At 41.0% G+C, this 11,779-nt stretch overlaps 1 protein-coding gene across 2 annotated transcripts in view; it reads right to left on the reverse strand.

Annotated features, from left to right (window-relative positions):
• The window catches only part of trpc4a (transient receptor potential cation channel, subfamily C, member 4a), a 33,636-nt gene extending 28,089 nt beyond the window's left edge, over positions 1-5,547 (reverse strand). Inside the window, exons 1-5 of one of the 2 annotated variants that reach the window (XM_013914251.1) lie at positions 5,518-5,547; positions 4,769-5,028; positions 4,421-4,470; positions 1,312-1,541; positions 183-401 (exon numbers count right to left, since the gene is read on the reverse strand). In XM_013914251.1, the coding sequence (XP_013769705.1) occupies positions 183-401; positions 1,312-1,470 (378 nt within the window). In that variant the 5' untranslated portion in view covers positions 1,471-1,541; positions 4,421-4,470; positions 4,769-5,028; positions 5,518-5,547. Of the gene's footprint in view, positions 1-182; positions 402-1,311; positions 1,542-4,420; positions 5,029-5,517 lie in introns of both variants that reach the window. The other variant, XM_005746565.1, reaches the window with a different exon arrangement.
• Positions 5,548-11,779: the final 6,232 nt, after the last annotated feature.

Consider the following 11,779-nt stretch of genomic DNA (forward strand, 5'->3'; position numbering starts at 1 on the left):
AAGCAAAAAAAACCAAAAAAAAGCTAATAACTTGGAGAGAAAATAAATGTCAACTATTGTTTCCCTGCTAGCATGTCTCCAACCTGGACAGCCGAGAACAGTCTCGGCAGAGAGGCGCTTGTGGCTCTTGTAAATTTATGTTAATATGCAACTCTTTCCACTTTCCTCAGTCCCTTCCTCACCTGCATGCCACCACTCGGCTTCTTGTGATTTAGCAGCAGCTCCACAGCTCCCACCACTTCCTTGCGAATTGCATGCAGCAGGGCGTCGCCGACATACACGTTGAAGCTCAGCAAGAGTTCGATGATTTCCAGGTTCTCGTTCTCAATGGCGATCAGCAGAGCTGTGCGGCCGAGAGGGTCGATGCAATTGATGTTGATCTTGAAGTAGATCTCAGCCTCCTGCCAAAATAAAGTGATTGAAAGCCAGAGTTTGTTTCAAGACATACTCTGGGACTCTGGGGTTCAGATTATGGAGGAAGACACACAGGGAATGAACATTTTTGAAAGGAACTGTAAACTCTTCGCACCTTTTGTAACTGAACAAGCTACTAAAAGTTTGTAGTTTTTCCTCTGAATCTGGAGGAGTGGAGTGGGAGTGAGTTTACCAGATCTCTGTAGCTCACTTCTCTTTTGTATCTGCATTTGAAGCTAGCAGCACAAGACTAAGCTCGCCACTACTGCTGGCATAACACAACTCAATATCCAGTTGAACTGTTGGCAGTCACGTTGAATTGTGGGGAATGTAGGAATAAGAGTACCCCATGTTTCTGTTGCATTGATTTTACACTTTATACTTTTCTTTTTTAACTTACTGTTTTGTAAGTAGCTTTCTGTCATTAGCTGCCTACACACGCAATATTTTAAGAAATATCACAACAAAAAGGAAGTTGTAAGAATGCAGATGTCCCTTCTTAATCTCTATATGGACAAGCCAAGCGGGCAAACTATCACAAATTGTTATTGTGGATCGTGATGTCATTTGTCACTATATTGCTAGATGACATGTCCTGATATATTACAATTTTCAGCCTCTCCGTTGCTACGGGACTACAAAGCAGCTGCTCCCTGCCAACACTTTGTCTCTGCTACTGGTTTCTATAAAGAGCCTGCGTATTATTTGAAATGCATAGCAATTATTGTGACTTTGCATCCTGCCCATGAATCTTCCAATCTCTTCCACGTCAATCAAATTACATTAACGCTTTAATATTGAGCCATTCCCTCATCCATAATTTTGAGCTTGATGCATCTGCATTAATTCGTCCCTTTATCAGTCAGTTTCTCCATTCCTCCACCCAAACACACACACCTCAAGCGCTTGCTTGACACTCGCATAGTCCCCTTTCTCGACGGCTCCAAGGTAGGCTTTCTCTAAAGGTGACAGCTCCGACTCGGCCCGCACAATTCTCAACGGGATTCGGTCCCGGTATGAGGAGCTGTCAGTCCGCCGGTAGTAGAGCTGTGACATCTCTCTAAGCTTCAGCTGACCAGCACCCTGTTAACACTGCTACAGCTGCTGCTGGGCTGGCGGGGTTCACACTAGAGAGGATAGAGACAAAGCTGTAGAATAAGCTTGTTGTTGGTTTTTGCATAACAAGTAGGAAAAGAAGGAAAAGAGAGGACAGCGGATACACATGCAGAACAGAAAGGGCTGTAATACTGAGATGAAGCTACAGTAGTAGTTGACCCCTCTCCATTTATTACATGCGCTACATGATCTAATTAAGAACTGCCTGTTTATAAGCGTTTTCCTACAAACTGTGCAAGAATTACGGTTGAATAAAAGGTCATTTTAAATGTAATATAAATAATGAAGAAATATAATATAAGATGACAAGTAGACAAGTGGAATAAGACAGTCAGGAGTCAGCTGTCATCGGGTGAGAGGTGGAGAACAGCCTAGACAGATGTCGAGCTCAACACATGATAAACCATTTAAATATTATGGTTTTATTTGGAAATAAAGAAAAAATTGCCTTTTATTGTTCTTGTAGCATTGAGTAAGTTTCAAGCGCTCAGAATCTAACGTCAGGCAATGTTTACATGCTGGCAAAAATCAAGGATAAAAATGTTTTAAGTTGTGAGGTAGGAAAGAAATCAAAAACAGCTCCTCTGCATTGTTTTCCTCTGGTGTCCTGTTAGAGAGCTCTAATATAAAGCAGAAAGATCAAGCGTAGACATGACTGCGGCTGCTCCTGCTGAACATGTTTCACAAACAGCCATCACGATACACAGCACACACTGCAGGACAGTACTTTGCAGCTGCACTGGATGGTACGATTCATTAAATCTCAAGTTTCTAACTGCTTTATGTAATGTGCTTAATCATTACTAGTTGACTGACACGTTGCATCTTCTCAAATAATATGCACTTTGTTTTATTTCCTCTGGCAACAGTCCCTGGTTTCTTCACAATCTAAAACATCTCTAAATATATTGTAACATTGAAATACTGAATGTAGATAAACAGATGAGATAATATTGTTTAAATCATGTGAAAAGCAGCTTTAGTACAATGCTTCTGTCACAAACCCATTTTAAAATTCAAAACTGGAGCAACCATAATAATGACTGAAAACTAGCATCTGTGCAGATGTGTCGACTGTCACCTCTGAACATATTTCCAAGATATTCTGACAGCCCTCAGAGAATTTAAAACCGAAATGAGCAAAGCAGACAAGAACACAGAAAGTGCTGGAGATGAGGGCGAAATATAAACCAGGTGAGTCAAAAACAACATTAAGTGGAAAACGCTGCACAGTCGTAAACATAACAAAAAACAAGAGGTTCAAGTAGTTAGTGCCTAAAGGCTCCCCTCTCTCTCTTCCCACCGTCTCAGGACAACTCATTACTGCATCTATCTGAAAAATAATGATTGGACCCGCAGCAGCTAATTAGTTTATGAGAACAAGCTGAAATGCAGCGATTTCTTTAATAAATATGAGTAAAAATATTCATGCTGTGCCCATAGTCCCACATCCTAAAATAGCACATTTAAAGGCACAGTTCAAAACTTTTGATGATATCATTATTGGCTCTTTTACTGATATGAGAACATGGTAGGTTTGGATATAGTTTGTTTCCCCTGTGTTTCCTGTCTTTCTGAGTTAATCTGCTTCAAGTGGTCAAGTCCTTCTTTCATAATCATCAGTGTGATATCAATCTTCTAGCATTAGCCACAGTTAAAAGGAGGATAAGGGTACTTTGTAAAACACTGTAACAAAGATTTAATTTAAATAAACAAGCTGTGTGATTGGTTATGCTTTCAGTTTTAGGTGTGAGAACTTTTTTTTTCAGTCTGCTCTAAGAATTCAGATGTTGAACATGATTGATCATCTATAGGAGCAGAGAATGTTTAAGATTGAGGGTAAAAGTATTAAAAGTGGATAATATTAAAGGAAAACAATATTTTCCTTTTATCCTGCCTGGACCTGCATTTTGATGGCAGCACTTCATACCTCATCTGAGATCCTTAGGTTGATTTTACAGAGACCAGTTTACCTGTATAAGTAATTGCATGCAACTGTCAACATAAGGAGTCTGTTTAGCAGAAAACTAAACTCTGCTTTCAGTACAACAAGTGGTTTACGATAAAAACAAGTAGCAAAGGACAAGCCAAACAAAACAATGTATATCTGTGTTTAAAAAAACAAAATTATAATTTAATTTTGCTCAAAAACAACACAGTAAGTTACGTCATCGGGGTTCTCTGTGACCTAACTATATTGGTTTGCATTTGTTTGCCAAAATACTATAATGTTTTAGACAAGAGTGTGTTTTAGTGTTTATCTGACACACAGATTAGATCAGGCTACATATTGCAATGTGAGGGTTATGTTATATTTTCTGGTGCTTGCTTGAACCTGCGACAGAAATTGCCTCAAAAGACAGCCGCTATTAAGGGAAGCTGCCAACCAAGCAGAAACACTACAAAAGGTACGGCCTGCTGATAGCTCTGTGTGCAAATACTGAAACGCACACGCAGGCGCCCACGCTCAGTAGCGCACGAGCCAATACATACAACCACGCACGCACACGCGCGCGCACATACAGAGGTAGCCTTTCTGTGCACTGGCTCTCTTCCCCTAATGAGTTTGCCGAATTCAATGCATTGCTTGGAAATGGGAAATCTCAGCTGTTTGATTACACGGTGCAGCAGCGCACCAACGCCACGGCAGGGAATCTTTTATTCTGAAAGTTGTAGTTCTCAAGCAGCATCGAATGGATTTCCAACAGACCATGCAGCATATTTAAAGCCCATCCTGCGCTTACAGTACGAGTGAAAACAATCATTAAACTGCCACGGTTTTAATTTTTTTTATCAGAAACCTTCCGAGGGTAACATGCCTTACTCTTGTCTGCTGAAGAGCCTTATATAGTCAAAGATCCGTAGTAGTACACAGAAGCAAATGACAAACCTTTGGGATGATGGACATTGGAACTTCGCTCAGGGAGCTCAGTGGTCTTCCTGTGGAAAACAGCATGAAAATAATTTGCCTCAACTTCTTGGAATTTGTATCCCCATAAATGTAGAAACAGCAGTGTTAAAATCCCGCTTGTTAGTGTTAGAGATGTCAGCGCGTCTTTTTCCTGTTGTTTTTTTTTTTTTAGTGTAGTACGCATTCTTCCTTCTCGTTTTTTGGATACTTCTTAGCACTCCTCCCGAGAATCCACATTTGGTCAGGTTTAATCACGATTTCCATTCCGTCTTTTAAGGAGGAGGTGCGGGAAAAAACGCAGACCGGCTCACACCGCATTAAACTCACCGCGCAACAAATCCTGGAGACGAAAATAGGCAACAACAACCAAGTTCCCTCGGTGGATTACACCTGGTTTTTCAACACCTCCAGTTTTCCCCAGGGTGTACATCCACCAGTGTTCTTATCCACCTGTTGGAGGTGATTGAGCGAAAAGCAGCGCCTCCAGAAATAAACGCAGAGCAGCCAGATGTCTGGCAGGCGGTCTGCGGAATAATGCTGCTGCAGACGGGTTGTGCGCACTTGGAGACGCATCGAACACAGTGGCACTGCAAGAGGAAAGGGAGAAAAAAAAACATCTTAGCAAGCAAGTCAGCCAGGCGTTTAGTCTCACTTCCACTGAATGAAAGTTACACTTGACAAACTACATGATTCCACCTTCACATTCAGCTGCTTATCCAATGAGTTGTGGGAATTTTATTAGCACCAGAAGCCAGGAAAATTCACTAAAAATCACATAAATATCAATCCGGATTAGTTATATTCGGAATTCCACTCAAATTGATGTAGAGAAAAGAGACATACAGTGGGGCAAAAAAGTATTTAGTCAGCCACCGATTGTGCAAGTTCCCCCACTTAAAATGATGACAGAGGTCAGTAATTTGCACGAGAGGTACGCTTCAACTGTGAGAGACAGAATGTGAAAAAAAAATCCATGAATTCACATGGTAGGATTTGTAAAGAATTTATTCGTAAATTAGGGTGGAAAATAAGTATTTGGTCACCTCAAACAAGGAAAATCTCTGGCTCTCACAGACCTGTAACGTCTTCTGTAAGAAGCTTTTCTGTCCCCCACTCGTTACCTGTATGAATGGCACCTGTTTGAACTCATCATCTGTATAAAAGACACCTGTCCACAGCCTCAAACAGTCAGACTCCAAACTCCGCCATGGCCAAGACCAAAGAGCTTTCGAAGGACACCAGGAAAAGTATTGTAGACCTGCACCAGACTGGGAAGAGTGAATCTACAATAGGCAAGCAGCTTGGTGTGAAAAAATCAACTGTGGGAGCAATCATCAGAAAATGGAAGACATACAAGACCACTGATAATCTCCCACGATCTGGGGCTCCACGCAAGATCTCATCCCGTGGGGTCAAAATGATCATGAGAACGGTGAGCAAAGATCCCAGAACCACACAGGGGGACCTGGTGAATGACCTGAAGAGAGCTGGGACCAAAGTAACAAAGGTCACCATCAGTAACACACTACAACGGCAGGGAATCAAATCCCGCAGTGCCAGACGTGTTCCGCTGCTGAAGCCAGTGCATGTCCAGGCCCAGCTGAAGTTTGCCAGAGAGCACATGGATGATACAGCAGAGGATTGGGAGAATGTCATGTGGTCAGATGAAACCAAAGTAGAACTTTTTGGTATAAACTCAACTCGTCGTGTTTGGAGGAAGAAGAATACTGAGTTGCATCCCAAGAACACCATACCTACTGTGAAGCATGGGGTGGAAACATCATGCTATGGGGCTGTTTTTCTGCCAAGGGGACAGGACGACTGATCCGTGTTAAGGACAGAATGAATGGGGCCATGTATCGTGAGATTTTGAGCCAAAACCTCCTTCCATCAGTGAGAACTTTGAAGATGAAACGAGGCTGGGTCTCCCAACATGACAATGATCCAAAACACACCGCCCGGGCAACAAAGGAGTGGCTCTGTAAGAAGCATTTGAAGGTCCTGGAGTGGCCTAGCCAGTCTCCAGACCTCAACCCCATAGAAAATCTGTGGCGGGAGTTGAAAGTCCGTGTTGCTCGGCGACAGCCCCAAAACATCACTGCTCTCGAGAAGATCTGCATGGAGGAATGGGCCAAAATACCAGCTACTGTGTGTGCAAACCTGGTAAAGACCTATAGTAAACGTTTGACCTCTGTTATTGCCAACAAAGGTTATGTTACAAAGTATTGAGTTGTATTTTTGTTATTGACCAAATACTTATTTTCCACCCTAATTTACGAATAAATTCTTTACAAATCCTACCATGTGGATTCATGCATTTTTTTTTTTTTCACATTCTGTCTCTCACAGTTGAAGTGTACCTCTGGTGCAAATTACTGACCTCTGTCATCATTTTAAGTGGGGGAACTTGCACAATCGGTGGCTGACTAAATACTTTTTTGCCCCACTGTATGTAGAATATTCACTGGACTCACTTACTATTTGAATGTTTAAGAATTGGAATGACTAGAATAACTGTTTGAGATTTATCACCTAATCAGGCTTAAACCAGGTTCACTGTGTTTTACTGATTTGTTTATGTCAGTTATACTATGGATGCCTATAGGAAGAGAATTGACTGAGGCAGCTCACATCCCTTCTGTCTTAATTATCAGTGACCTGGACAAACTTCAGGTCCTTGGATTTGGCACTAAACAGTTCACCAGGCCTTCTTCAAACACAGTTCCTCTCTCCCTCCCCGATTTACACATTTGGCTGTGTTGTAAATTCTTCTTAAAAGTGTGTAATGTTGTTGAAAGTTTAAACAGTCATGTTCAAAGAGTCTCCCGGCCAGTCTTTGTGTTTTACTGTGTGAGAGTTTATGTTGGCAGAAAATGCATTTAAACTGCAGGTCCGGTCACAATGAAATGTCATCGGGGACACTCATTTGGCTACAGAGAGCGTTTGATTATTCACTGTTTGCTTCTGCCAGGACGGATACACTCGATCCACACTTTGTTTGTGCGAACTGGATACAAGAAAGATATATGGGCTTTGACCGCTTATCCATCTTCCTTTGTACTCTGCTCTTGCTCATTCACAGCTAGTCAACGTAATCATTCAGAAATACTGGACGGTATATTCACTGTAACAACACACAGTGGATTACCAGTAATAGCTCGATAGGGTCTTTGTTTCATGCATGCTTACAAATACATGTCAACTTAGTCTTCAAAGAAAAAAAAGAAAGAATCTCCCCTTCTCTATTTGCACTTTCGGCATCCTCTTGAGAAATGTCTTAATTAAAATTAATTTAATGCGTCATGTCTCTGCTGCTAATTTCTTTGATGTACTCTGTGGAGTCAGATTAAATGACTATACCCGTGAGGCTGCAGGGTTCCCTGCTCTCACCCTGAATCCCACATGTAGGCTACTTTAAAGCAACTCTCTGTCTCCCTCGACTCAGCCTTTTTTTAAAATCTGGTTCATTCATAATTGTTACGATCTATCACCAGAACAAGGAACGCTTGCTTTTAAAGCACGATCACTTGCAGTTTTACAGACCAATGAATTTGAATTAGTCACCTGAAAGTGATTTAGGAACATACATCCAAAGCAGCTGAGTGCTGATCCAGAAAAGAAGGTAGTTAATTGAATTACACATTCAAAATCAACGTGGAATATTTTATTTTTACTGCTCAATCAAAGACATGGAATTTAAAGTCAGTCATTGCAATCTGCTATAGTAGTACTACTCTTAGACATAACATTTGTGTATTTGAATAAGCATTTTTTTAAGAAGGTGTGAAGCAGATTTGGTTGTGTGTAGAGCACGTTAAAATACCTCTCCTACACAGCATTTGTGTGGCCGACTGGTCAGAAAACATGAAATGTTTTTGATTCTAAAAATAGCCCTGAGGCTAATTCTGCTCCCATAAAAGGCCTTTTAAAGGGGATTGATTGGAACAGACTTTTAAACAACATGTAATGCGATGTGGAGAGGGGTAGAAAACCAGCAGAAGATTCCTCCTGCCTCTTAAATCGTTTTAAGCTGCCTAGTGACACCATAGACATTTCGCTGTAATGAAGGCAACGCTTCTTACGCTGGTTGATTGAATTTTGCCTCAAGGCGAAACACAGTATGGCTTCAGTAGCAGAGGGATTCAAAAGCAGGGGGCTTCTTTTCTGTTTTTGTTCAAGAGATGCTTGCTAATGGTGAATTACCCTTATCAGAAATGCGGTGTTGCTTTACTTGTTAAAACAAACGCTCGAGCATACTGAAGAGTGGGCACAGAGCTGTCGGTTTGAACTGCTCTGCTGCTGCAGCACATTTTGTGCTTTTGGTGTGTGTGTTTTTCTGTCCTCTTAGATTTTTGCAGTAACTTATCACAATGAAAACTTTTGTAGTTGGCCATTTATGAATAAGCAGGACTGTAGTACTGTCGAGACGGTTCAATTTTTCTGGTCACGGTGAGAGATTAGGCAGGAGAATGTGTGGCAGGTAATTTCTGTAGCTACAAAGCAAACAGGCACCGTCTTTGTCTGTGAAATGTAACATGGCTTCTATTCCAGTATGAGCATCCAGTTGGCAGTGACAGCTCCCTTTGCAGCATCCCCTCTGTCCGTCTGTCTCCTCCCCCTCTTTCTTGTTCATATCACTCCCTCACACTCTCACACAGCCGCAGGTTAGACCCATGTTTCCTCTTCACCTCCTCTGCCGGCCTCATCCTAAGTGTCACCCTTTAGCTGAGTCGAACCTTACTGCATAAAGTAACTTAAAGGTTTTCATAACCCCTCTTTTCCTCTGCTTGCATCCGTGGGAGTTGAGCTATATTTTGTATCAGTTGTTCAGGGAGTTCCCTGAGGTAAGAGTGGCCATCCAAGCGGTTTGATTCATCATTACGCTCATGCTCTCTGAGAGGTTACTGGGTAATTAAAATTGATCTGTCTCAGTTGTCCCTGGAGATGCGTTGAGGCCGAGCCCCCCCACCCCGGATCCCCAACACGCACAGTTCATATTTGTTACAGTCAGCAAAAATTATAGAAAAGAAGAAGATTGTCTCAGCAACGCACAGTGAAGGATTGTAATTTGCTTTTTTATTTCCTCATATTGGCTAGGCACTGTCGTAGGTGGAAAACTACAATGGATTTTATTTCCTATCCCTTCACTTTTGCATAAGATAAACGAGTCGCCTTAAAAATTCTCTTATATAAAACTAATCTGCTCTGCAGAATACCTTTTGTCCAAGTAATTCCTGCTTGGATTGTGCTTTTCTAAAATCACGTTATCATGTAAGAATTGATCTTATTTTTTTCAGGGGCACTTTATAAAGAAAGCCTGGTGAATGACTGTCCTCACAGCTCAGGGTTCATGTGCCAAAAACACTGCAAAGAAGGAAGCTTGCCTTACTTAATTTTATAGTTTAAAATTGTCTTACAAATTTTTAATGGCTAAATATCACATGATAGACTAAGTTTATTTGTAAACTAGAAAGTACTTTTGGCTGCTCTCTTATTTCCTGAAGGGTTGCCTCAGCAGACGCATCTGCATACTCGATTTGGCACTGATTTTACACTGGATGTCCTTCCTGATGTGACCCTCCAATTTATCCCGGCTTGTGATCCCCCTCTGGCTGGGTTTGTGCCTCCCCGTAGTTTTGAACCAACTTTAACTAAATGCATAATATGCCTTTGCTTTTTGGTTAGATTGTTGAGAGCTTAAACCTATGAGTGGAGGTTGGTGTGCATTTGTTGAGAATAAGATTAAAATGGAATTTGTCATTAGTTTTATGTGCAAACACACCATTAAATATGAAGCAATCATGCACGTATCCCCAGAGTAATGGTATTGTCTTCTTATATACAAAATACAGTGCAATTAATACAAATTTCAGGGACTTTTGAGAGCTGTTTCCTGTGTAATATCAACACGCTGCGGTTACTTAGAGGTTCCACTATACCAGTGATGCCAAGGATAAGTAAACAGTTCTTCCTAAGAAATCATGGCTTGCTGCAGCAGAAATGCCTCTCACTGCTCAGATATCACTCTCCAGACCCCAGAGAGAATAAACAGATTGTTTCGGAATACACACATGTCATCTCTAAGTACATCCTGCGCTACTGTACACTGTTCACTAACCTCGAATCTTGAAAGAGCAGGTTTGACTCAGCTGCAGTGATCTGTCAAGGACATAGCAGTTACCCGCAGTTATTTTAGGCTTATGTAACTATATCTGTAATACTACTCCCCCCACCCATTTAATTTTGCACAAAATGTTTCCAGAGGCCTGTGTGATATCTTTTTGATTTGTTTGATATTTTTATAGTGCTTTCTATAAAAGCACAACTGAAAAGTGCTGTTTAAAGTTTCTTTAGAGGACTGAACCATGACAGTTAAGGGGCATTTAGAGGGTCTGATAACAGAAACCATTCAAAGTCACATTTTACCTCTGAGTCCTTTAAAGGCAATGAAAGAGCCCCTCACTGGCTGCTCTTTCGGTTTTGCCGTAACCATGCTATTATCACTCAAACAGAAGTGGTTGCCCTGGAAATCTCAATAGTTTTCAAAACAGCATAATACATTTAAACCGTATTACCACATTCCCTATTATCTGTCACCTTCAGCTCTACTTTTGAGTGGCACGGCTGCTGCTAAATTGAATGTCTGCTTTTAAAGGCAATAGAAAAGTGGTTGTAATTTAACATTGCTGAAACTTGCTTTTGAACAAATTAATCCATCACTTTCCCAGCTGACAGGGGGAAAGGAAAAGAAAAACTTAGGCTGAATAATAAAACAGCAGGCTTTGTTCTGAAGAAATGTACTGGCATACCTTAAGACATTTAAATGCAGGAAAGTGGATCCCTTCGCTTCTAACACATTTTTTTTAAAGATTCATATATAGCCTGGATGTTTATGAGTTTCCTGTGGGTTCTGACAAGCAGCATACCTTCTTAACTAACACCATTTCGTGAAGTAATTTCCAATCGCTTCTATAAATAGGAAGCAATCTTTGTCCAATGAGTTGTCCACTCAGGTTGAAAGCAGTTTTTGACCCCTGAGGCAGCTTATTGTTGTTGCTGGAGGAGTTATTTTGGTGGACCTTACTGTCTATATAAGTTGGAGCTTAGGAGACTCTATAAAAGAGACCTTTTTTCCTCAAAATTCAATACTGACTTTCTCTTAAAGGTAGAGAGAAAGGGAGAGACCTTCAAATTGTGTTTGCATTTGGGACGCTTTTCTTGAAAATGTTGAAAAAATGATTGATGCGTCTGAGTATTCTGGTTTATTTTCCATGGGCTTAATAGTTCTTTCTTTATTATTCATCATATATTGCTGTATTTCTACCATTGCCAAATGAT

Source organism: Pundamilia nyererei, unplaced genomic scaffold (assembly GCF_000239375.1).
Source record: "Pundamilia nyererei isolate P.nyererei 1_Seehausen unplaced genomic scaffold, PunNye1.0 scaffold00180, whole genome shotgun sequence".
Lineage (NCBI taxonomy): Eukaryota > Metazoa > Chordata > Actinopteri > Cichliformes > Cichlidae > Pundamilia > Pundamilia nyererei.